The sequence below is a fragment of the Thalia democratica genome, chromosome 3 (genome assembly GCF_965202585.1).
Source record: "Thalia democratica chromosome 3, ktThaDemo2.hap1.1, whole genome shotgun sequence".
Classification (NCBI taxonomy): domain Eukaryota; kingdom Metazoa; phylum Chordata; class Thaliacea; order Salpida; family Salpidae; genus Thalia; species Thalia democratica.
In genome coordinates this window covers 40,858,190-40,885,889 of record NC_139167.1, presented here as the reverse complement: position 1 = coordinate 40,885,889, position 27,700 = coordinate 40,858,190, and the positions used below count along the sequence as shown (strand labels likewise).

The 27,700-nt window shown below is 25.9% G+C and overlaps 1 protein-coding gene across 3 annotated transcripts in view; it reads left to right on the top strand.

The window, feature by feature from the left end:
* The window catches only part of LOC145831199 (arf-GAP with Rho-GAP domain, ANK repeat and PH domain-containing protein 1-like), a 49,898-nt gene extending 26,622 nt beyond the window's left edge, over nucleotides 1-23,276 (top strand). The window contains exons 19-37 of one of the 3 annotated variants that reach the window (XM_082938333.1): nucleotides 228-381; nucleotides 745-964; nucleotides 1,904-2,009; nucleotides 2,263-2,313; nucleotides 3,189-3,279; nucleotides 4,206-4,369; nucleotides 4,438-4,644; nucleotides 5,815-5,926; nucleotides 6,316-6,499; nucleotides 6,886-7,044; nucleotides 7,407-7,631; nucleotides 8,298-8,429; nucleotides 9,482-9,778; nucleotides 13,780-13,862; nucleotides 14,420-14,528; nucleotides 20,194-20,258; nucleotides 20,733-20,862; nucleotides 21,702-21,922; nucleotides 22,932-23,276. In XM_082938333.1, the coding sequence (XP_082794459.1) occupies nucleotides 228-381; nucleotides 745-964; nucleotides 1,904-2,009; nucleotides 2,263-2,313; nucleotides 3,189-3,279; nucleotides 4,206-4,369; nucleotides 4,438-4,644; nucleotides 5,815-5,926; nucleotides 6,316-6,499; nucleotides 6,886-7,044; nucleotides 7,407-7,631; nucleotides 8,298-8,429; nucleotides 9,482-9,778; nucleotides 13,780-13,862; nucleotides 14,420-14,528; nucleotides 20,194-20,258; nucleotides 20,733-20,862; nucleotides 21,702-21,707 (2,495 nt within the window). In that variant the 3' untranslated portion in view covers nucleotides 21,708-21,922; nucleotides 22,932-23,276. The remainder of the gene's footprint in view (nucleotides 1-227; nucleotides 382-744; nucleotides 965-1,903; nucleotides 2,010-2,262; nucleotides 2,314-3,188; nucleotides 3,280-4,205; nucleotides 4,370-4,437; nucleotides 4,645-5,814; nucleotides 5,927-6,315; nucleotides 6,500-6,885; nucleotides 7,045-7,406; nucleotides 7,632-8,297; nucleotides 8,430-9,481; nucleotides 9,779-13,779; nucleotides 13,863-14,419; nucleotides 14,529-20,193; nucleotides 20,259-20,732; nucleotides 20,863-21,701; nucleotides 21,923-22,931) is intronic. The other 2 variants (XM_082938334.1, XM_082938335.1) reach the window with 2 other exon arrangements.
* Nucleotides 23,277-27,700: the final 4,424 nt, after the last annotated feature.

The window sequence follows — 27,700 nt, the reverse complement described above, 5'->3', positions numbered from 1 at the left end:
TAGGAAAACTTTTTTTTTTCATTTGTAGTTGAGGAAATTTCACAAAACAGATCGTTTGTTCTAAGTTTTAGTTACGTTAATCAATTTAAATATTATTTTTTATTGTTTATAATAATGTTTTTTTTACTACTTTAATAAGATATATATTTTTTTGTTTTTAAGTTATTATTTTTTTAACAAAAAAATTTTTTTGTAAAAAAATGGTGAACAAATAAAATTATCTACAGACTTTCAGCGTAGATGGTGTGTGTTGGAAAAAAACAAGTTCAAGTATTTCGATGCTGAAAAACAAGCTGCAACTGTGAAACCAAAAGATGAAGTTGATGGCTCTGAGCTTTTGGGTGTTGGGCTTTGTCAACCGGAGCAGGCTACAAAAGCAGGGTATTTAATTTATTTTGGTCTTTGAATACTTAAGTGATAAATTTTTGATCAGTCCCCTTAAAATTCAAACACTTTAATCTTAAAGTTACATACAATATTTTAATAATTTTAATGAAGTGCCTTTTTAAAGTCAAGGATTTTTATTAAAAGTTTTGAACAAAAGTCATCCAAGTAACTTTTGAAACTATTTCTATTGGATAGCTATTGATTTTTTTGTAGTCTATGTTTGTAATACTTAATTAAATAAATTTAGCCTTGAATAAAAAAACATTTCTAAAATCGGTAGAAAAAAAGGGAATTATTTTAAAGTTTCAGACAAGTTTTTAAATCTAAGACCTACCTATAATTTTTTTCTTTTTGCAGCATGAACAACTGTTTCGAAGTTTCTCGTAACACTGGACGGACATATTTGTTTAGTTGTCTCAAATCTGACACCGCATTAAAGTGGACGAGCGCACTTATGGAAGAAATATTTCCACCTTATGTACTAAACTGCGTCAATGAAAGCCATAAGGGATTTCAAAGAGTTGGAAAACTGCTTATGCGAACTCAAAATGTATCAAAAAAAGGCTCACTTAGTAAAGTTTGTTATTATTTTGGTAAAATTATGTATTTTGGTAAATGCTTCTTTACCTACCCATTATAGCTAAGTTATTATACATAACGAATTATTACGGTTTGCACATATCTAAATTTTAATTCAGGAAATATTTTTTTGGGTTGTTTAAACTTTGCACTGTGTTGGTAATAAAAGACTCAGGCATAATTGACGGGAGATATGAAACTTACACTAAATATTCTGGGGTTTGAAATGAAGAGAGGCGATTAGATTTTAGTTTTTATAGAGGGGGCGATTATGAAAATAAGTGTGGGAAACTCTGAATTAAAATTTAGATATGTGCAAATCGTACATATAACAATGTACATAAAAAACTTTTTGATGTAAACATGAAAGTCTTTATGCAAAAGTATTTTTAAACTTGTAAAAAAATTGAAATTGAAACAATAAATGTATGTATAACTTTTTAACTTGAAGACTTGATTTGAGTAAATGATTAAAGATTTTTAGAATATAAGCTCTCTTTAGATATGTAGAACATTCACAAAAAACTTTGGAAACTAGAGTTATTTTATACCATGTAATGTACAATGCACATAGCTAATAAAATTTTACAAATTATTCATTTTATATCAACTAAAAAAGTCTCTTTAAAATTTATTTAATTGATTAATAGATAGAATTCAATAAAAACAAGTACTAAAAAATTTCTAACTAAAACTTATTTGTTAAAAAGTTTATTAGTACGGTACTAAATGTTTATTAGAAAATATTTTAAAATTATATGATAATTGTTATGTCATCTAAATGATTTAGTAAGGTAATGCTTTGTCTTTTAATTTACTGTAATGTAAAGTTTAAAAATAATTAAGTTTGCCTACTTTGGCACTTGATGTATTTTAATGAAGTATGAATACATTGATTAAAAAATCTGAAATAAAAATAAGATGTTTAATTTGGCAGGACTGGATACCAACTTGGTGTGTTCTCAAAAATAAAACACTTTATTACTTTCACCAAGACTACAATACGTTGGAGCATTTAGACCTTAGGAAAATAATTCAACTTGGTAATTTTTGGAATATTTTTTGTCTAGGTGTTTAAGTTTTTTATTTAGATATCTACTTGTACTAAAAACATTTAATGTGATAAAGATATAATGAGTTTATCACTTAGTTTTTTTTTTCTGTTGTAAAGTATTTATTGTAAGTATCGTCATTGATATAGTTAAAAACAATTAGTTAAGTCGAAGATCACTACTTTTTTTTCACATTTAAGTTTTTTTTAAGCATGTACTTTTAATTTTATTTTTTGGTTTTCAGCTCGAAGGAAATTGTCGTCTATAGAAATTTGCATGAATTCCTTCGAAGATGGTATAAATTTTACAGTGTTAAATTTTTTTTTACAACAGCCTAAAACCTTTATTTTGTATTGTATTTTTCAGGGTTGCCACTCGGTCAGGAAAAGTCAGGAAAAAATGGGGGGTTTTGAAAAAAAGTCAGGAAAAGTCAGGAATTTTAATAAAATTAAAAAAAAAGTCAGATTTTGTCAGTTTAAATTTACAAAATTCCTTGTTTTCCAAAGCCTTTACATGGTAAAAATTAATTAAAAGTCCTTTAAAGTCAGAAAAAATTTCCAAAATTTTCCTAGAAATTTACAAAAATATTTAATTTTATTTCCAATGCCTTCATCTGGTATAAATTAGTAAAATATCCTTTATAAAACTGCAAAAGTTTCTATTAACATATTGAACAGCTTTTTATAGATTCAAGTGTTAGATTATGTATTTAAGAATAAGTTTAATTTAAGAGTTTGATTTAAAAAAGTCAGGAAAATTTTGGTAAAAAGTCAGGAAATTTTTCTCTGCTTGATCAGTGGCAACCATGATTTTTAGGTTAAATGACAATTTAAATTACGACAACCGAAATTTTGACAATTCAAATTCTTAAGAGATTTTTAAGGTGAAAGATTTAAAAAAAAATAATTGAAATTGAAAAAATATACCAAGTAGTACACTTAGTAAATTTATGGTGTTATCTTTTTAGTTAAAAGGGATAATTCACCATCACTCAGTATCGTTATAACTTGAGATGTCAAAATTTGAATTGTCAGAGTTTAAATAGTCGTGCATCCGTAGATTTGCATGAACTTATTTTTATGTTTTTTGTTTAGTTATTTATGAAACTAACAGTTTTGTTTGTTATTAAAATTTTAAATTAAAAATACCTAAATTTCAATTTACTTTTAGATAAGTCTCAAGCCACTTCACATTATTTACCTGGAAAGTATAAAAGTCAAAAAGATGATGCAAAACCCATCATGATAGTCTTCAAGGATAAGTAAGTTTTGTATGTTTGGAAAGACAACATTTGAATGTTTAATTTATAATGTTTACCTAAGAAATCTTTTAGTTTACTATTCTCTATAAATATTTTATTATATTATATATATATATAGTTTACTTATTCTATAAAACGTTAATTAACTCTGCACAACGTTTTAGTTTGATGCAGCTGTAAATATCTTAACTAATACGTTTATAAACAATTCCCATAAAAATAAAGCTTAAGTGTTTAAAAAAAAATTGTTATAAAGTTTTATGCTCTGCTTATAGTAGTAAATGTTTAAACCAGTGGTCTAAACCAGTGTACACGAATTCTATTTTTTGGTGTACGAAATTTATTTTAGGGCGCATGAATCGTAATTTTAAAAAATAATCCAAAATTTTAAAATTTACACTAGATTTTCTGGAGTTGATGATGAAGAACAAAAAAAGGTCTTAGGTGTTTTTGATGGTAGGTTTGAAACTTATAATAGGTATTAAGGAGAAAATTAGGACATTTAGGGGGCCACAAGTCGTATAAGGGGAAGCCACAAGGCTATAATTTGAAAACTTACACTAGACATTCTGTAGTTGATAATGAACAGCAAAAAAAGGTCTTAAGCATTTTCTTTGAGAAATCTTGTCTGAGGGTGAAACATAGTTTGGGAAATCCGGCACTAGATATTACGGGAAATTTGAAACTTAGATATTCGCACATTGGGGTAAACATAATTTTAATTTTGCATTTTTGGGTGCACATATTTTGATAAGCTTGAAGACCACTGCTTTAAACTATCAATGATTTTAAAAAGTTCACTTTAATTAAAGAAAAAATTTGCAAAAATATTTTAAATGTCTCTTATATCGACCAACATTAACGGAAGCCTTATGAATTTGGTGATTAAGAAATTTATCTGGATTCAACAAACCAATAAATTTCAGGACATATTACTTCTGGTCGGAAACGCCTTCCGACGGCGAGTCGTGGTTCCTGGCTTTGCAGAGGGCCGACTCGCGATGCGGACCGAACATCGAGGACCACCAGCTGTCCACGTCCGGAGTGCCGCGTGTACTTGAAAAGTGCATCACGTATGTCGAACAATACGGTGGGTTTTTTAATACTACTGTTCAAAACTTTAATAAATGAGACTAATAAATCGAGTTCAAATGGTAGGTCTCGAAGTCAAAGGAATATACCGGCTGTCCGGCCAGCACAGCAAGACGACGAGCTTGCTGGAAAAGTTCAACAAGAACGCCAGGGAAACGAGCGTGGCTGACGTCAACGTTCATGACGTCACTAATGCGCTCAAAAGGTGGTTCAAGTCGCACCATCGTTGCCTGATGACGTCGAAGCTTTACAGCAGCTGGGTTGATACAGCTGGTATGGATTTTGTTGTTATAGATTACCTTGTAGTGTCTTAAGTAATTGTGTTGGATGCATACATTGGTTGAACAGTTAACTTTACTAAACTATAACAAACTACAACACTGTTTTATGTATTATTAAGATCTGTAAACAAACATAAAGTGACTAACATTTACATAACAAAAAACAATGATCAGGTTCCATTATAACTACTTTTTCATAAACTTTGTTTAACACAATTTAAAAGTTGTCTTGTGTTTGCAGGAATGCTGTATCGAGGTAAAAAATGTTTTTAGTTGGTTTAGTGATGTTCTAATGAAATCTCGAATCAAAACCTAATTATATACGTTACTTGTTTCTTCAAAATCAGTAAACTTTTTTCCAATGTTAAAAACACGGATCATAAAATACACTAGCGTATGTGAATGAACGACGTTCTATTTACTTAAGTGAATACAAAACGTTTATTTGAAACGCAGAAACATACATGTAAACAGGCACTTAACGCCATTAAACGTTAGTAAATTGTTATAAAAACAAAAAACAAAACGAGTTTAAAGGAAGACATTCTTATTTAACACACAAAACTATTTACTAATTCTTATTGCACATCTTCATATTATCGAAACTCTTGAGCTAGAGGAAAATATGAGGTCCCTAGTTACATGGTTTGTTTTGTTTTAGAAGTTTTCAAGATTCCTTAACATTCTGATCCCATTTTGTATTTTATATTTTGAGATGCCACGATTATAACACAACTGTTTAACAAACAGTGGTCTATTGGTAGTTATTGAAATTTACATGTGAATTTAAACATCCAACTTTGTATTGAGATTCTTTATACATTGTGATAATACCATAAAAGTATAATTTATACAGTCCGTTATTAAATGCTTCTACATCACAGCAGAACTTTACTTTACATATCGTAACATACTATACCAAAAAACTTTTAAAATGCAAAATGATGGTTATATAGTACATACTACGTTTTGAAGAAAAAATTAAAAAGAGATAACGATATAATTACCACGTAAAAATGTAAGCATATCTACGTTGCTTTTCAGAGATGATATGCTTGCAACTGTATTTGAACTTACACTTGAAACACAATATGTTTATTATTTAATTTTGTTGTGCGTTACCCCTGCAGGTTAATTTTTTTTATTAACTTTTTTCTTACAGCACTACCTGAAGAGAATAAAGCTGAAAAAATATTATCTTATAAACAACTACTTAGCCAGTTACCTGAGTTAAATCGAACTACGCTCAAGCTACTTCTGAACCATTTAAACACGTCAGTTCATTTTAAATCTACTATTCTAGTTTGTATAAGTTTACTTGTGTTTGTAACAACAACATTATTGTAGTTAAGTTTTCTTAATCTCATAAACTCTCCAAAAGAGTGTTTTATATTTATTAAATTTACGTAGTTGTAAAGGTACACATAACTCTTGTTTTATACAACAATATGACGTAAATTTAGAATTTGTTGGTTACTCATGTTTATAAAAATATGTATATTAAAAAACATAAACAAATGTATATAAAAACTGAAATTGTGATAGTTAGAAATTTAATTATAAATACAATTCAAGTATGCTATCATATTAGTTTTTCGTACTTTCTAAATGTTAAAATTACTTGTTAATTTTTCTCTCCTGATTAATAGAAATTAAATTTCAGTGTTGCTAAGCATGGAAGTGTCAACGAAATGTCTCATAGGAACTTATCAATTGTTTTTGGTCCAACTCTTATGGCTTCAATTGATCATAACAACCAGTCAACAGTTAATTTGTCTAGTATGAAGCTTGAAGAGGAAATTGCCTGCATTAGAGAGTTGCTTGTTAATTTTGAAGATACATTTGAAGTAAGTTAATATTGTCTATTAGTTTTACAATTTTATGATATATTTATACGAACTACTGGTATGAAAATTGTTCTGTAAATGTAAAAATTACGAAACAAACTGTTTTTGAAATAAAATCTTAAAGATTTTTTATGTATGTGTTTGAAAAGATTTAAAAAGATTATTTTTACAAAGTTGTATATTCTAATTAAAGTTTTTAAGATATTATAATGTAATTAAAGTTCACTACATTTATTTGTACTACTTTTTTTTTTGAGTTAATAAGATTTTTATATAATTTATAAGTAGTAAAATATTTTTTCAACGAAACTAAGGTTGTAATTATTTTAAAGTTTAACTTAAGCCTAACATAAATACTTTATTATAACAAATAATACGTTTGACAGGTAACAGAGGTGGACAAGCAGCGAGAAAGGGAGTTTCAGAAAGCACAGATGAAAATGCAGCAGGCAAGCAACGATCAGCTCAATAACTTGACCAACCTCAATTACGAGATGCTAGTTCCAATCTACATCGAAAACAAGTCTCAGTGCTTTAATTACAAGGTAAGTTGTTATTAATTATACAACATTTTTTTGGTGAAAAAGACTCTTGTATTTAAGTCAAAAAGCTAGTTTATGTTAGTTATTAAAATAAAAACTCTCATGATCTTTTTAAGTGCATAGCAAAAAAAAATTTGAAGGTTAATTTATACTAATCTCTAAAAATATTGAGTGTTAAAGATTTTTTATTTTTAAACATTGTTTATAAGTCATACTTTTTAAATATTGCTATGCTTTTGTTTAAATAAAGTAACCGTTAAATTTAAATTATTTATTTTATTTAGATACACATTAACATATTTTGTCTTTTTTAAAATCAAAGTTAAGTTGTTTTTCAAACACAAACATAAAATTCAAACTCACAGGTGAACATGATAGCTGGCGACTTGGTGTGGCAAATCTGTTCCTCCTTTCCCCACTTGTCCGCCAGCAAGTACAGCTTGTACGAGGTCATGCATGACGGCTCATGTGAGCGAGTGGTGCACCACGACGAGCACGTGCTGCACGTCATCAAAATGTGGAAGCTCCCCTCCTCCAACTACCTCATGCTCAAGCAGGACTACATGCGCGAAAAGCTCCGTTGGTGTTCGGTATGTAGAGTTACTACTGTAAAATATGACAATGTAAAAGTATTACGTAAGGTAAGATAGTTTTTTTCAAAGTCAGGACATTAAAGTCTAATTTAAAACAGTAGGCTAATTGTTTTAATGGTAACAATTACCTATACAGGTAAAAATAAAACCATAAGTATTAGTTTTTACTGGTTTTAAAGAAAACGTATACAAACAAATTCTGTATATTAATATAGGTTTTAGGTTATACAGATAACATAAGAATAAAAAGATTGTATATACTGATTTTATTAGTATAGACAAATAATCTAAATTTTAACTAGCAATTTTGTGTATAATGTCTTAAGTTTGTTAAATTATTGCTGTCTAGTAATTTTGAATACAAATATGACTTGACAATATAAAAAATATTTTAAAGTTTAGAAACAATATTCAAGTACAAAAGCTTCTTTTTAGATATTTATAAAAGTATGTTTTAAGCATTCTAAAATGTTCAAAGTTATGTTTATTGCTCAGACTTAAATTTAAGAGATTTCTGTAAAAATAATATCTAAGTTGTTTAAATTTAAAATAAGTGCATCGGGGAAAAGGAATATACATTTAATAACGAATCAATTTTTTAAAGTCACTGTGTAAATATCAAAACTCGTATAATGTTAAACACTAACAACAAACTTATACCAGCCTAACAACCCTGTCAACGATCAAATTTTGATGACTGCGTTAAAAATGTACGATTCCAAAAAAAAGTGGATCAAACTGCAAGGATTTTTAAAACTAGATGAAGATGACAGGTTGTATCTTGAACTGACAAAAGTTAGTCTTTGTTATGAGAAGCAATTTTGTTCCGTTAATTTGCTTTAGTAGGACTAGTGGTGTAATTTCTTATATATTAGTTATTGAAATCACTTTTCTTACTCTCATTTTTTGTAGATGCAACACTTGAAAACATAATTTTGCTTTTAGTGTAGATCATAATCAAACTAAATTAGTTTATCAAAGTGTGAACAAAATTTTTTATTGGTTGATTTTTATTGATTTTTCATAAAAGTTTTTTATTAACTTAATTTACTAAAGATAGAATATTCTATCATTTTTAGAAATACTATGTTAAGGTTTTAAAAACACAACTTAGAACTTTTTTTCAAAATAATCTTAAACTAAAATTTTAAAACTTTTTTATTTTATCAATTCATTTTTTTTAAAGATAAATTTAAGTTATTAAAAATTAATTTACATTAACAACGATGTTAAAAAAAAACTTAAGCATAATAATAGTATTTTAAATAATGGTCTCTTAAAATTTCATGTAAGATAATTTTTTAAGAAAATGAGTTTCAATTAAAAAAATTGATATAGTTTAAAGAAGTAAGTTGAGAAAAATAATTCTCGATTTCTTAAAGTTTAAATTTCCCAAGTATGCAAATAATTCTACTTTGAGGAATTATTTACGTAATAAAATATATTTTGTATTAGCTTATGTCAAAATACAAATGTTAAAAATTTGTACAAACTATTTTAAAACTGATAATATAATTTTTAATTAATTTATTTGTAGTTTTTATAACACTTTATAACCGTAATGGTTAGGTTTATTTGTTAAAATTGAAATAACTTTCTTAAAAAAAGTTTAATGTATAAAATCAATTGTAAATTAAAATAGTTTAATTTGATAACTTGTAGTATGATTTTTTTATAAAGTGTCTTTTAGTAAAGCTATTGACACAATTTATTCTAATAATCTATGTAAATTAAAAAAAAATTAAATCTATTTAATTTGACTAATTATTCATTTTGAATGCATCGATTATGATTTTGTTATGAAAACTGACCACACAATTTTTGTATTCGTTGCCTGGAAACAACAGAACAGTGACACGTCCAACGGTAGATGGCGCAAAAGAGTAATTCACAGCGTGGTAGAAATTGCACACGAGATGTCGCCCGAGCATCCGAGATCGCGGACCAACTCGTTGTTAAGCAGTCTCAAGCACAACGTAATTAAGCAGACTGGCATGACGGCACGGTTGCTTACTTCATCGTTATTTTCTGGGAAGAGCACTGCCAACCGTATGATCACCACAGTGCCTTCTAAAAAGTCAAAGTCCGTCCAAAACACCCCAGAAAAATCCAATGTAAAGTTACCTTACGCCAATATAAGAAAGGTTTTTTTCAGGACTAGTTGTTGCTTCAGTGCTTGTAAAGTAAAAGATAAAAGATCTAAGCTTGTTGTTTTACTTGTATTTAATGTTAAGCTTGAGGTAAATGTTTTCATTGTAAACTAACTATTAACTAATTTTATTGTACCTGTGAACACAGCTAGATGGTTTAACATGGTTGCCCTATAATCACTTCACTATGATATTTTTAAGATAAAAGTGTCTGCAGGTAAAATTTATTAATATTTTCCTCCTAGCAATAAGTCCTTGGTTGATTTTAGGATAAAAAGGTATCTCTAAAAGAAAACTGTGTGCGTATTTACGCAACAATTAGTGAAAACGGTTGATTTGTTTGTTAAGAATAAGTATAAGTAATTTTAATTTTTAAATAAAGTTTTTAGTACAAAATAATTTGTATGTTTTGAAAACTGCATTTTAAGGACTTAAAGGTATGGTTAATGTTTATAATTTTAAATCCTAAGCTTCCACAATGCTTTTGATATCTTTTTTTTAATTAGTTCATTAACCGATTCTTATATAATACAAGATATAATTTTAAAGGGTATAATAATTATTTCTATGCTTTCCAATTATGACCTTGTTTTACATATAAGTCTGAAAGTGACTTTATAGTTGGTTGAATATGGTTTCATACAAAATTCAATAATTTTTTTTAGATTACTCTTTTTTTTATTTAATGTAAGACAAGTTTTGTAGCAATTAAATAAAATTGCATTGAATAAATAGCTAAAGGCGTGATGTGACAGCTATATTTTAAAATTATAAATTTATAGTTAATGTAGTATAAAAGCTTTATAAATGAGGTTGTAATTATTGTATAAAATGAAGTTTTAAAAACAGTTTTTCTGAAATATTACGACATTTTGAAATAAGTTAGTTATTTACATTATTTATAAACTTCCAGAAAAGCTACTAAAAATTTAAGATAAACGTTGTTTTATATCCATGCTACACAGTTGAGTTTTATTAAGAGTTATACTAGCAGCCAAGCTTAAAACTTCAAACTGACTTGTACCATCAAATTTAAAGAAAAATAGCCTTTATAGTGGTTAATTCTAATAATTTAGGCTGCTCTTCCCTTGTATTGCATGACTCACTTTTTTTGACTTGTTACACGTTTTCTTTGCATGTCTTAGTTGTTTTTAATTTAGATGTTGATAATTAATGGTGATATGTATATTTGTTTAACTCTTTTAAAGTGCAACTTTAAACTAGTTTTGGTACTTTTTAGTAAGTTATAACTTTTAAAACTTCTGTTGAATAAAACTAAATAAGTACTAGGTTAGAAAAATATGAATAGATACTAAAGCTATAACTAGAGTTGTAATGAAAGTTTAAATGATAAATGTGTGGTTATAAATAGTTTGTCATAACATTTATTGCTAAATAAGTACTGATCTATTTTCACATGCCAAAAAAAATTTTTGTTGTTGTTAAACTGTAAAATTTTAATATTATGATCCACTAAGAGTTCTACGATCAACTGCCATTTGTTAGTTTATGAAAAATAAACTTATCTACTACACCTGTCCATTAATAAGAATTTTTTAAAGTTTTTTCTAAACTTAGTTTCTATAGAGCTTTTCATTTAAACTTATTGAAAGCTAAAATTATAAGTATAATGAATAGTTTGTTATAAAAAAGTATACGGATAATGTTTGACTAAAATCTACAAGCTTTTTTTTTGGTTCAAGGGTTTTTATTTCTAAATGCTTTACTTTATTTTAAAATGTAAGTTTTTTACAATTTCAATTTTAAAAACTATTTGTTTCTACCTGTTTTTTTTTTTGAGAATTAGTGTTAAAACATAAGTAAAAACAGTTTACTAACATCTACTTACATTTATTATGGTTTTATTCAATGTTGTTTTAATTATAAACTGGCCAAAGTAAGTTAAAATTAGAGCAATGTTTAGTTTTTAAATCTCAAACAGCAGTTTTTGGTTATTTTTTCTTTACCTTTTTAATAAATTTTTCTTTTATGCCTTTAAACTTAATTTAAGTATAATTAAGTTTTAAATAAATTTTATTATAAATTTTATTCTGTTTTAGTAGAAAAAATAGTATAAAGTTTTTGGTCATTTTGTTCTTTACCTTTTGAATAAATCTTATTTAGTTAAAAGTTTAAAGTATTATTGAATTTGAAATAAATTTTATTATCAACTTTTACTGTTTCAACAGAAAAGATAGTATAAAGTATATAAATAAATAAAAACTATAAGCAAAATTTAACGTCACATATGTATCCAATTCTTTTTTCACATCCAATAAGAAATATCTTAGAGTTAAATAAAGTAGAACTTCCACATAATATTTTTATAGATTCGATACTTAACCACCTTTTTTAATTTTCAGAAGTATATTTTAACTAACTTAAATAGTTTTTTGATTTGAATTTGTTTTAATAGATGATATGACACGTGTTATTTTAAACATGTTTTCTATATCTAATTGCACGTTTACAGGCTATTAGAACTTTTAAAAATTTCAGATTAGTAAGCAATAAAGTTTTTTAATATTCTAATAATTCTAAACATATTTCTTTGAAATTAAAAGAAGACAGCTTAAGTTTTGTTAAAGCTTTAAATACAAATACTTTAAGGGTTTGATTTTGTAAGATATAACTAAGAGCTAGAATAAATATTTGTTTTTGACAAGTAGCTTATAAATTATAATTTAATAATTTTTACAAATGTAGACAGTTATGTGCAAAAATTTATCTCTATTTGACACAGGAGGTTTTATTTCTCTTTTCCTACTAATTTTAACATAACCAAGCAATAAAACTTTCTTGATTTTGGACCGGTTAAGTTTTAAAGTCAAGTTAAGTTTTATTTAATTGAAGTAAAGTCAAATTTATCAATATTATTTGTAAATTTTGGTTATAAACTGACGCAAGAATCCGTCTCTGTTTAAAATTTGTTTCTATTATTTATTTTATCTCTTTTTGAAATTATATCTTACCCATTTGTCAAAAATAAAGCTTATTCAGGGTTGGAATTTGAAAAGTTTTGAAAATAAAACCTAGAAAAACTTGTAATTTTGAACAAAACTCGCTAAAAAAACTTGAATTTCAAACAATTTTTACATGTTAAGTATTAAAATTTCGATTTAACACAAAAAATTTATCATATTAATAAAAAATATTTGTCATTATCAAAATTTTTTTTTATTAACAAACAAACACATTTAAAGTAGCTTTAAAGAATCTTTTCAATGCTTTTATAGTTTTTAACACAGTTTTTTACCTTAAACTGAACTTTAAACTAAAAATACACCCAAGAGTGTGTACTTTTAAAAACCTGGAGCAAATTATGGAAAACCTGGAGAAAATTTGCCAAAAACATTTGGCAACCCTTTCATTGTAAAATTATATGTAAGAATAGCTTTCTATAAGTAATGTGTATTTATGTTGTATTCAAAAGCAAAGTCTGATTAGACTAATAAGTTTTACATATTTTAGACAATTGTCGTTAACAAAACTACTATCAGAATGCGTAATGATATCCGTGTATTGAATTGTGAACCTAGTTCTTCAATAGTTTCACATAAAAATATGTCTAGTAAGATATTTAGTAATTAAGATATTTTATTATATTTTTTATTTAAGCTTTTATTTTTTACCAACTTAATTATGCTTTTTATAATATTTAACTTCTTTGTTAAATATTTACGTGTGCAAACTTAATTGATTGAAATATATCAAACTTTGTATATGCTGAAACATTAAAAACAAGTTTAAGTCTGGAGCTGCTTGTTTTTTTAATTATGATAACATGATTAATAAGTTTTTTAAGTGTAATTATTTTTTGCTTTAATTTTAACTTAAAAGAAACTAATCTTTGCTAAAAAATAAAAAAATATTGGCAAGCTCATGATTAGTTTAATAATTTTTATGAGATCTTTTTTTTATTAATGATACATTTTTATTTAACAATTAAACCAACAATATTTTTTTTTATAGTCATAAAAAAAATTTAATGACAGGGTAAAGCGCCTTTGAACTCTATATACTTAGACAAGTATAACATCTATCTTGGAGTTGACAAGAAAACAAAACCGCCTAATAAGTAAATTTGTTTTTCTTTACCATCAATAAATATCGAGTTTAACATTTCTTTCTTCAATAGATAGTTGAATAAATTTCAAATGTTGAATATTAAAGATCAAAGTTGTTAATATTGATTTAACTTCCGGTGAAACTTTTTTCAAATTATCTATGATAAGAAAATTAAGTTTGAAGGGTATGTAAGATTATAGTTAGAATTAGGATTTGTTACAAAAGGTAACAATTTTTCAGGAGTTGTTTAATTTAACAAACAAATATTTTTTCAAACTATAAAACATACTGAAAAAGGATCTAAGCTATAGTAAATAATTTACTTTAGAGCCTAAATAAATATTTTTTTTTTACGGATTTTTAGAGGTTTACTAAGTTTTTTGTACTGTGTTATATTTGAACTGTTATACTTCCTAAAAACTTCTTAATATTAATAAAGTATATTTTAATGTTATTGTAACTCTATACAAGTTTATTGTAATAATTAAAAACACATTTCAGTTTTAACTTACAAGCTCTCTACATATATTGATTGCTAAAATTAATTATCTAAATATTTATAAACAGATCTGTAGGATTTATGCTTTTGTGTGCCTCAGATGAATCAGAAAAACATTTCTGCTGTGAAAGCAATGATGATTTGTACAAGTGGCTTGCTCAAATAATGTTATACAAGGTATGCTAACATTTTCTATCTTGTATCTAAGTTTTTTGTTTTTACTATACAGTTTTTTTTTTTTAACTATACAGTCACCTCTCGCGAATCTACTCACATTGTGTTCAGAGTAAAAGTGCGTAACTTTAGAACGTAACTAAACGAGAGGTAGCAAATATACTTACTATATTAGCTGTTTTCTTATGATGCATTTGATCAAATACAGTTCGAGGACTTTCCCACTTTTTTTGTTTACAAAAATAGTTTCCATTCAAGTTGTTCATATATATGAAATGTTTTTAAATGTTTATGTGTTTACAAATTTTTTTTTCTACTTTGTGCCTTGCCCACCTGATATTAAACTTGTCTTGCATGATATTAGAGAATGATCTTTTTCTAGTGCCAAAACAAGCTTAAGTTTTTAGTTAGAACTTAGTTAAATAATAGTAAGAACTTGGTTAAAAGTTTTAGTGCAAAAACATGCAAAACAAGCTTAATCTTAGGGGGACAAGAAGTAAATTTACGAAAAACAAGAGTTTTATTTAGTTTAAATGAATTTTAATACCATAAACATTGTGTGAGGAGTTGAACATTGTACCTTTCTTGATGTAAAAGGGGGCTAAAACACCTAAAATATAAAGAGCAAACCCATAGAGTTAGCCATTGCAATTTATGGTACACAATTAAATGTTTATCCAATTGTCAAGGAATTTTACAAAGTTCTAACAAATAAAGAGTTGAGTTAACATTTAATTAGCAAAAATTTTATATAAAAGTTAACTTAATACTAAAATCAATTTACAATATTAAATGTTATCAATTTATTTCCTTTTATAATTTTTTAGAATTTTTAAATGCTCAACTAAACGAGAGTGCGTAACCAAACGAGTGCGTAGATTCGCGAGAGGTGACTGTATTCAGGGTTCGTGCGCGTCAGGCTAAATCAGGCTAAGTCAGGCTAAATCAGTTTTTTTGAAAAAAGTTGAAAAACGTCAGGCTAAATCAGTTTTTTTATTTAAAAACTTGAGAATCTCAGTTTTTCTCAGTTCAAATGTTTGAAAATTATTGATAAAAAAATAGAGAAATCTTTTTAAGATCAAATTGGGATGTGAATTTATTTCTAAATAAAGATTTATTATTAAAGACAAAATCAGTCAGTATTTGTAAAAATAAATACTTAAAACCTTTTGTTGAATCTCTAAAAATTTTTTAAGAATCTTCATTATTTTGCTTTGAGTAGATTATATACGTCATAATTATGAAAAATCATAAAAAAATTACAGTTTAAACATTTCAGTTTGGTTCAACAACTTAGCTGTTTGTTTAAATTTGTTTATATCAGCTATGTATTTCAGAGCTTGATTGGTTTAACTGTTTTCTAATTTAAAGGCTTTATACCAAATACTTTTTAGATTAAAACTCTTTACAGTTTATTCATATATTTTACTGTTTGTTTAAAGTTATTGGAGATATTCACAACACTAAAACTTAGCTTTAAGATATAAGTACAAGTTTTGTGGGAGTACAAATTTTAGGTACAATTCATTTTTCTTTACAAGAACAAAATATTAAAGGTTTTTTTAGTAATTTAAGTGCAAGCTTTTTAAATCTGATATGACATCAACAATGACTTTATTTATTTAGAGTTTAGGATTTATAATTATGTATCAATTTTAAGTATCAGTCAAAATACTATAATAAACATTTTTTACTTATTTTAATACTGGTGTGTAAGCATTTCATTTTAAATTTTAATAAAACACAACAATGCACGTCGTTTTGTTATAAATCTTCTGGTTATAATGTTTTTAATTAGCTATTAATATATTAAATTTTTAAACTAGTAATAGATTAGATAACTTATTTTAAAATTTATCACTGTATTTGTTATGCATAGGGGGGGGTCAATAACCTTTTTCACAATTTAGTCTTATTTTATTGAGTTGTTATTAAGCTATAAGTTGCTTTATACAGATTTTTAAAGCTCAAAATATTTTTGAGATAAAGCTTGTTGAAGTCGGAGACTACAACAGTACTTATCAAGACCCCCCAATAAATAAAATGACTTCTAAAGGGAATTTTCCTTACTTTGAAATATGTCAGGCTAAAATGGTCTCAGTCAAGCTAAATGAAAATAATTTCGCGCACGAACCCTGTGTATTGTAGAAATCTTGTGTTTAACAATACTCTTAAGTTAAATTTATAACAAAAAACTAGAACTGATTGTGCACCTAAAGCTTAAAAACAAAACAATTTCGCTTAAAATATTGTAGTTGAGACTTTATTGAAATATAACAATATTTATTGAAATAGTCAATATTCATACGTTAAAGCTATTTTATTCTTTTTATTTACTAAAACATCTATAAATTTTTAAATAAAGCACTATTAAAAAAAACAATCTCAAATGTACAACTGTAGTTTAAACTGTTTTAAGCATGTAATAATATTTCTGAACAAATTAAACATACTACAGTAGACTACCGCTTAAGTACGCAAATTGAACCCGACCAAAAAGTGCGTACTTAGCACGGGTAGTGCGTACTTTTTGACGACATAATATAATATTAATTTTAGTTGTTTGTATTCTTTCTTACAACTAGCTACCAAATAATTAAGGCAAATAAACAAGTCTTTTTATTTTAAATAACATTTAATACATATATCTAATCTGCAAAATTTTTTAATAGATTTTAAAATGATTTATTTTTTTTATAAAAAGTTTCTACATGATTACACAATACATACATTTCATATAGAAAGTCAATGTCAGTCAATGATATAAAAAAGAATATTAAGCCATATTTTCCGTATTTTGTTTTGTTAGGGAGAAAGTACCAAACTACATTGTGTTTACCAAAAATTTTCAAATCATCAATGTTTGTACATTCAAATTAAATTATGACTTAACTATTCTAATATAACATCCTTTATTTTTATAAATAAATTGTACATATAACGGCACAGTTAAAAATGTAGATTAGATTGTATTTTTAAAACTTTTATTTTTCTAGTTTCGATAACATATTTATTAAAATTTGCTCTACAATGTTCATTAGTTCAACATCAAGCAACTCACAGTGACACTAAATCTTTTAAATGCTGTATGTATTTATCCAGAAGGTAGATTTTTAAAAACTAGTTCTTTAATTTTAATTTTAAGTAAGAAAAAAGTAAATTAAAAATCTAAAATGATAATAAATACTTTTCAGATATTTTTAAGAGCATTGAGTTATGTCAGCTGCTAAAAAACGATTAACTGAGTTAGAAAGGTTGGAGATCATCATAAAAATTTATAAAAAATATATAAAAAAAATTTGTCTTTTTGGATAAGTGCGTACTTAAGGCGAGGTGCGTACTTAAGCGGTAGTCTACTGTACTTAATCAATTACCGTAGGTGTAGATTGCTATATTAATAATATATGGCTGCTTTTATAAACTCGTACTTTTGTCTTTGGTCTTATTTATTTCTTGGACTTACTACTAGTACGGAAGTTGGTGATTGTGAAAAATGTTATTTATTTGTTTCTTTCCACAATTTCCAGAGGTGAATTTGTTTAAACTAGGTTTAAAATTCGTGCTGAGCATGTTTTTTGCAAATTGTTAATGTTTGTCTGATTAATCGTACTTAAAGCTCAAACCCCTTGTTTTTATAAAAGATCCATATATTTTATTTTAGCTCTTAAACCTCAGTCATAATAAATGACCCTATTCTTAGTTCTTAATCGCAAAAATGTTAGTCTTTATATTTAAAACTTGAACGCTAATACGTAACTCCTATTTATAACACTTTTTATTAACCTAATTGTACATCTAAATCTAATTTTTAAACTCATATCCCTTTTAGCCTTTGCCTCAACTTGAAATTGTATTTATAACCTAATTCTTACCTAATATCTATACAACCACTTTTCTTTAACTTATATCTTCTAGTCAGTCACCCCTAAACGTTAGCCCTCTAAACCTGATGATTGATTAAATAATCAATAATCTAAATCGTGGAAAAGTGACTTAACTGCAATCTACCTGCATCTGAATGTGATTAAGATAATTTAAGATATTGTTAATGTCATAAATACTTAATTATATTTTTTGACAATTATTTATACACTTATCAAACAATACCTTAATAAACATCAATTGCTATGTAGGCACATAATTTGAATAGTATAAGCTTCTACTAACACATTTGAATCTTCTGATAAAACATTGTGTTGGTCAAATAATGTGTTTGGCTGGGGAGCACTTATTCGAGTAGGTTTACTAGAACCTGAAGTCTTTTCAGCTGTTTGCGCACGCTTAGCTTGCTTAGTACCCACTTAGATGAGGTATTGGCTGATTGAAACTTACGTTTCTTGTTATTAGAGCTCAAAATTTATGTTGATAGCTAAAAATATCACTAGTGCTTAAACTAGATAGTAAATATTCAAACTTAATCTTTAGTAATCTTAGTATAGAATAATCTATGGAATACTATTAAGAAAATAATTGTGTACTTATCTAAGTTAAACCTGTGTATAGTAAATACTTAAGGATAATCAGTACTATTTATTATTATCCTACATTTTGAAATATCTAGCAATAAAAAAGAAACTCCTACTTTGTACAAGTCAGAACCTGTTGGTCGGACGAAGGGGCACTTATAAACTGCATGTATATATACTGCTTTCATTTATCAGTAACTCGTACTGAAGTCAGCGTTTAGTTACAAGAAATCGTCACTTTAATTGTATCATACGACTCAAGACCGCCTTAGTTAAACAATAGTAGGTGTTCATTACACGAGAAAGAGTTTTTAGTACTCTAAACAGACTGAGTTTCATCGGTAGTTTTTCAACACCTGAAGCTAGGTTGTTTTAGTATGTGTAAAAAAACAGAAAACAACCTCAATAAATCGTTCTGAAGTCAAGGTTAAGATTCGTGAAAACAGTCACTTCACGTAAAACGACATAAGACTACCTGGATTGAACAACAGTTGTTGATCATCAAACAGACGAAAAATAAATATTTACGATAACGTTATTATACTTCAACAACGGCACACAAGTTGCTGAATACTAACTGATGAACTTTTCAAAGTAACTTAATAACACATGTTTGAAAACATACACTTGTTTGCTGTAAAATTGAAAACGACTCTAAAAGTGAAGCTTTTTCTACAAAAATAAACTCAAAATTTACGATCATTCTTGCCATGTTTGCTCTTGAAATATTTTCAACAATTTAGATCTTTCTTCTCTAATTTTCTAGTTGGTAGTTGAAGCCCATACAATAAAACTTTATTTCAATTATATTGAAGTTAACAATATAGTTAAATTTTCTTTTATCTCGCGTTTTATCAGTTCCGCTATATAAGTTACTTTTTTATTTAAACGGTTTATAAATACAGAATATATATATTTAAAAAAAAGTTTTTTGAAGGCTTAAATATATACCTTCATGCTTGTTTTCTTTTTAAATAATTACTTAAACTTAAGTAGTAGTACAAATAAAAGATGATTTTTACATAATTACAAACCAAAACTTTGTGTTTTTTTTTTAAATTTTATTTTTGTATCACTTAGTTGTATGTTATTTTAGTAATCATCCCTTATTTTATGCAGTTGTTACTTGCAACTTTATTCTTGTTAGTTTAATTAAATTAATGTAAGTTTAGTACTTCTAATAACTTTATACTAATTTGCAGCACAAAACTTACGAATTTCCATCAACGAATTACGATAAAGAAAGCATCGAAAAAGTTTCAAAAGAGTAAGCTTAATATATTTTTATTTATTCAAATATAAAAGAAATAAAAAGGTTCAAACGAAACAACCTGATATGGATATATTAACAAACTGTTTAAAGTACTTAAATTTTTTAAGTAATATCACTTAGCTGTTCTTACAAAGAAACACAGGTTAAATATATTAATTATTTTTTTAATTTGAAGATATAAGGACCATTTTTAAACTCTACAGAACTTTGTTCTTAAGTTAGCACAGCTAAGCGGCGTTGATTAAAAGTTGGGAGTCCTATTAAGTATTTTTACACAATTTTTAAATTTATACTTACCCAAAATGAGCTATAATTTTCACAAAAATTTATAAATTGTTATAAATGTTATTGTATTATATTAATGTTCGGCAGTCTGTGTTAGACTGCTATTTTTGTCTTCTTTTCTTCAATCAGTTTTATAATTGACATAGTGTAATCTAGTGATCACTTTTTTTTTTGGTTTTGCAGTTTTAGAAGCAAACTAGACTTGTCCGAATTAGAAGCATCAGTTGCCACCCGACATTCCAGTACAAGCTCATTACTAGCCCCTACCAGCAGCAATACATCTTCCACTGCAAATATTATTGAAGATTCGCAAGTCTGTACTTGATCTCATTTAGTTGATTTGTTTGTTACGGTTTTTAGAGAATTTATTTTTAAAAGTATAGTAGTTTTCAGCAACAAACTTTAAAATCTTTTTTTTTTGTAACTAGTTAAACTATTTAAACTATTGATTTTTATTAAATGCTTATTGTTTTTTTTTGATATAAAATAAATATTTAAACTTAAGCTTTGTATTTTATGTAGTTTTCTTTGTAATTAAATAAAAGTATTCTATTATGTTTTTAAATTAATTGTAAATGTAAAACAAAAAGTTAGAAGTACAGACTTACAAATTACACTTATTATATACTGTATAACCTTTGCAAGAATTAAAACTTAACTTACGTATTCTTAAACTAAATTGTATGCTAAACTTTAGTATTAATTGTTATTATTTTGCTAACTATTTCATACTATTACGTAATAAGTTTACTTGATTATAAGTTGAATATATTTTTAAGATTTTAGTATCATAAAACTAATAAACAAAATACTTTTTGACATTTATGCCTTTAAAAATCCAATGTTTATAAATAATGTTTTTAAATGACAAAACAAATATTAATGGTCGTTTTATTACTTTCTTCTTCTCTTTCACTCCTTCAAACATGTAACAACATTATTTTGTTTAAAAAAATTATATAACGTCATAATCAACAGCCTTTATTACGAAGAGGAAAATGGCGAAGTTTTACCAAGTCCAAATTTCGTAGATCGTTTAAGCAAAATATTATTTAGTATTGATTTTAACAGTTGACTAGTAATCTATAACGTTTTTTAGTTTATGTTAATCTGTCGCTTTAATTTTTTAACTCATAATATTTTTTTTTTCAGAACTAACATCATTTTTCGCCCAATTATGATTTTTCTTTCATTTCTTGTCTCCAATCATTATATTTTTCCTATGTCATGTCATACTTTTCTCTCTTTCTTCTTTTCATATTCTAGCTGCAAGAGAAGCCTTATGTTGAAATTTTTGCTGCTACAACCATGTCAAACAATCTGTTGAAGTATCCGTCTGAAGTTCAGAAGTTTCCACGTACCAGCAAATAAAAGTTAGTGTCAGACTGTTTGTACAGTATTATATGTAGTCATTGTTTGTTCAATAAGATACTTAAGAATTTAATTGTTTTAATATATGATGAAATGTTATTACAATCGTTTTATGTATGAATACTATGTAAGATTAAAGTTTATCGTTTTAAGAAGAAGATTGTTTGATAATAATTGGTCAACACTTGTTTTGTTTCATTTTGCTTGATTTAACTGAAGATATTTTTACCTCCTTAAGTATTGAAAATAAAACAGGATTACATTATATACTTAATTTTTAGTTTACAAAAATAATTTAAATCTATTTATTAAGTTAAGTTATACTCGCTTATGAAAATTAAATTTTAATAGAATATAAATTTGATTTCTTCCGTCTTAACCTTCAATTTTTTATTTTAATGAATTCAAAGATAATTAAATAAGGCGTTAAACCCTAAAGATGTAAGAAAAACAAAGTCCGTCCGAAAATTAAAACAACATCTACTTACTTTTTTCTTCTAACCTGTTTCTATTATAGTAAAATGTAAACAGTTCTACGGAGTTAGTAAAGATTATGAAGTGGTTTACTTAAAAACATATTTGTCTTTACAAATTTTTTGCATGCATTTTTTCTAATGCAAGTTTTAATCTTTACAGGATCCGTAAAGCTTTTTATGTTTTTTAGGTCGCGAATTATTGCTAGTAGAATCGAGCATACGCAAACACAAACATTTAATTCAATTTAATAAAAATTTAGAACTCAAGTTGTTTTTTTATTTCACGTATAACTAAGTATTAAAAACTATTTAAATGATTATTTACATTAAGTGTTTATTTTCAAATTTTGTCCAAGTATTTTAAAGATGTATTTTTTACTTTGCAGTAGTGACTCTTTTAAGTTTCTTATTATTTATTTTACCAAAATACTCACTAAACATTTTATAAGTTATGAAATGTTCAATTTTCTGGGTTTACTTTTTAATCTATACTATTATTAAATTTAACTTTTAATGATGAAAACTTTTTTTTCAGTGATGGAACTTTACAAAGTTTTTTGAATTTGTGGAAGCATAAGCTAGAACTTGCATATGTGTGATTTTTCAAATCTGCTTGTTTGTACAAAAAACATCTTTTCACGAGTATTCCAGTTTATTTTTATATACTATCATATTAAGTTTTAAAAGATACACTTTTGTTAAAAACTTAGCATTTTGTCGCAGTACTGAAAACCTTTGATAACTTTTTTATCTTTAAAGTCGATATTTACAGTTTATGATGTGTAAGGTTTTTTTTTTCATTGAAGATAAAGTAAAAGTTTTTAAAGATTTGTTTTGGATTGTTTTCAATTCTCTTTGAAAATGTTAGTATATTTTGCATTCTGTCTATGAGTATGTATTGTTTGTGAAAATTGTGTATTTTCTTGTAATTTTTTATCGTGTTATAAATGTACTGATATACATTTTTGTAATGGTTTGTTTTGCAATAAACTTTCGAGTCCGATAAATGAGTTTATTTATAACAGGATTTCCTAAATGGACGATATATTCCTTTTTTTTTGCGATTCAAAATGTCCAGTGGGGATTAAATTGACAAATGAGTATGCAATTTTAAATTAAATTTTTTTTTGCATTAGCTTTATAAGAATACTGTATTTAATATTTTTCTTAAGAAAACTGATCAAAATTTCCAAAATCGAGTGGATAAAATCTCAAGTTTTAAATTATATTTTTTAAATATGTTCGTGTTGTAACCGAAAAAAAAAAACAACCATGTTGCACATCTGCAACAATTACATAGTTTTTTTATTTGTTTAAATGAATTTAGTTTAGGTCTTAAAACGCCTATTTAAGATGGGTAGCTGTCAAATTTCCATGAGCGTACAAAATTGCACGAAGGGTAACTTTTGCACGGGTTGAAATTTTTTTTTTAATTTTTTTTACTGTCACTGTTACCCCTTACCCTCGGTCGGTAGCTTTTAAAAAATTTTTTTTTTTTTTTATAACTTATTCTTTTTTTTTTTTACTATCATTGTTACCCCTAACCCTTACCCTCGGTCAGTAACTTTTTTTTTCTTGTTTATTTATCTTTTAGTTTTTATTTTCCGTTTTTTTTTACTCCCGTGCAATTTTGACCCGTTCCCATTTAAGATAAACTCTGTAATTTTAGGACATTTAAAGTAAAGTCGTTTGGCTTTAACAAACTAGTTTAGTAGCAATAACTCTAATATGTTTTAAGAAAACTACTAAAGTACTGTTACGTAGTTTAAGTGAAATAATCAAATTTTTAACGTAGTTAAAACTATGACCAATGTATTGAAAATAAGTATTTATATATAATACTGCTTCTAAAATTTATAACAAAATAATTTTAAAATAAGTAGCCACATTTAGATATTTTTCCAAAATAGTATTAAACAGTTAAATACATAGTAGGTGCATACGCAGATTACATACAAAGGGGCAAAGATAGTTTTTCAACCTCAAAAAGGGCGATTTTGGAATCTGTATCAATAGTTTACTAGGGCTCTATGATAAACAGTTGTACAAGGATTAAGACTACACATTTAAAATCTTTAACTTTCTGACATTATGCCATATGCCTAATCATAAGTTTTTTTAGAGCTCAGTTTAAACTAATAATAGTTTTAAAACATGTTTTAAAAAATAACGATCTATTCTACAGCTGTGATATTAAACTGTAGGTTTTTTTTTGTAATACGTATAGTTTTGAAAATTTCAATTTAAAAAAGATAAAATTATAAAAACTGCAACGCAACACCTAAAAATTTATAAAACTTTAAATTCTGGTAAACTCCGTTTTTACAATTATACCTGATCTTTAGAAAAAAGACAATTTTAAAAATTGCCTAAATTTATTTTGACAATAGTTGATAAGTTTTTACTCACTATTTTATATAAAACTATTATATAGAAATAATGATATATCAATTTCATTAGTTTTACAAGAGTGGTTTAGATAAGATTGATTATAAAAAAGACACTAAACAGAAGTACTTTTCGACACAGATTTTTATATTGTTATTTTAGCTTTAATATACGAGGAGGAACAGATTAGAATAATATTGTTTATTGAAAGACAATAAAAAGTGCTCAAAAAATTTGTTTCTAGGACTTGGTGCACTAAAAAACCTTTTGGTTATCGAGTCGTACACCACGGATGCCTTTTAACGTCTTGTCCAAGACCGAATAAATAACTGATTACATATAGTATTTTAAAACTACAACTTAAATGGGATAGAAGTAAACCACTTAAAAAAACAGTAAAATAAAGTCAACCTAACAACTAATGTTTTTTTTTTTTAATTTAAATGGTCAAATAGAATTTTTTCCTGCAAGATTCCGATTTATTGCTTGAAATATAAATTGCTTTTAAACTTATAAATGTAATCATTTTATCTCTAGACTAAATTAGTTTTTTAGTTTTTAAAAACTCAATACTACAATTTACTCTTCAAAAACTAATAATTTTATATCAAAGTAACCTTTTTACTAAGATTTGATTGACTAAACTTTTTTAACATAATTAAAAAATGTTTTTAAAGTTATAATATATGTATATAAAGATTAATTAAGTCCCAGCGTGTTTCTATTGTAAACATGTTTTAAAGTTAAAAATGTATACATTTGTCTTTCAAAGTCTATTTATTTTGATTTTACTTAAAAGAGACAAATATTTTTGATCGGTAGTACTAACTTTTTTCTTGTTACTTTTGAAAAATTAAAATTTATCAGTTAGTTTCACAAACTGTTTATTTACCTTATAAATCTTTTTGATAGTCTGTTAAAACCTAAACTTAGTGATCTTATTTTATAATGCAAAATAAAAAGTAATAATTTTATATAATATACTATCAACAACAAATTAAAAGCTTGTTATTGCTAAATCAACAAAACATTTAAGAAGAGTGTGTATGTTTTTTTTTTTTTTTGAAATTCCTGAAAAAATTTAACGAAATTTAGAAAAATTGTTTGTGAACTATTTTCATAAAATACAAGTTAGTAATAAAAATGTAAATACTTGACTTAATGAACTAAGTTTTTTTTTAAATCTGATAAATTTGCAAAATAGTTTTAAGCTGGTAAAAAAGTTTAATTTATTATGGTCTACAATTAATTATGTTTACATTTAGTTTGTTTAATAATTTTAGATATATAAAATTTAAGGTTGAAAAAAAAAATCAAATCATCCACTTTTAGTAAATTTATATTTTTAACAACAATCTGTTTAGACAGTTTCTCCCTTGTCGTTAAATAATACAGTCAGATTAGTTTTTTAAGTATACCTAAACCTCATTTCATCGGCAGTTCTTATTGTGGTACTTAATGATAATTTTGTAAAAACCAAAAGCATAAAAGGCCGTCTTTTCTACAATTTATCATTGTCAAACATGTGATTCCAAATAGAAAATTTAAACTTAATAGTAAAAATCACAAAGTTTGTATGAAACTATCCTACTCCCCTAACAAAATTTCCGTAAAATAAATGTAGCCTTTTTTTGTTTTTTAGTTACTTTTTTAGTTAAAACTATCATTTTTTATCAGAAGAACAATGTTCGAGAAAAATAAGCAAAGCTCTTACTAATTACAATCGATAAATATGTTTGATAAAAGGCTGTGCTGTGTATGCGAGATTATCTCAACAAACACTAAAAAAAAATTATATACAAGTTTTTCAATTTAGACATTATGATAGTTTTTTAGTTTATTGTTAAAAAGAAATTCATTATTTTTTGGTAAGAAAAAGTATCAAGAAAGCATAATAAAACAAAAAATAGTTTAGCAGGTTGTATGAGGTAAAGTATCAAAGAACAAAATACCTTTCGAATAAACAACAAAATTAAGTAAAAAGAAATCAAACATGTATTTTCAATATTTTTGTACTTAAAATTAAATGACTGTAAAACGTTCAAAGAAATGAATAACAAATAAAACTATTTTTTTATAAATAAATAAAAATAATAGATTTTACTTGAGAAACAGTCTAGATTAAGACTTAAATTTATATTAGAAATTTTTAATTGCTTCAACATTTATTTTTAACTATTTAATTTTAAACATGATAACAAAAGAGTGTTCACAAAACGTAAATACTTGTTAACATTTACAGATTTTTAAAAAACTTCCATAAAACATTTGAAAAAGATGTACCTTCAGAAAATAACAAACTAATCTTAAAATAAAAAACTAAAGCTTTATAATTATGTATAGTAGTATTTATAAGTTGTAGTTTTGTCCTGGACAAGACGTTAAAAAATTTTAGTGGTGTGCTACTCGATAACCGAAAGGTTTTTTCTGCAAATCTGCAGCAACAAAAACGTTTTTGCAAAAAAAAAACGCGCTTTTGTTTCAATTCTTTAGCTTATAAAGACTCTGCTGGTTTACTTTTAGTATTTATCTATTCCTAGTTTTTCACTCCTGAGAGATAACTTTGACATACTCTTTAGCACTTTTAGAGTCATTAAATTTAATCTAAGTAAATACATCTAGATTCTATACCATTAACTCATATCTGATTTTTCTTATCAAAAAGTAAAGCATTGTAAAAAAAACCTGAATAGAATCTATAGATTCTTTATATGTGAAAAAACAAAAAAGTACTAAGTAAGTTGTTTTAAAACTAAAGTATTGACTCATTTAGAAATGAATGTTTTTTGAAAATTTTCATCGCATTTTTTGTGTCACAAAAATATAAACAAAGACAAAAGCAGTTTAAACTTTGTAATAACTCAACAAAGTAAACTTACAGAAACAATTTCACACTAATTTGGTGTTTACAATACA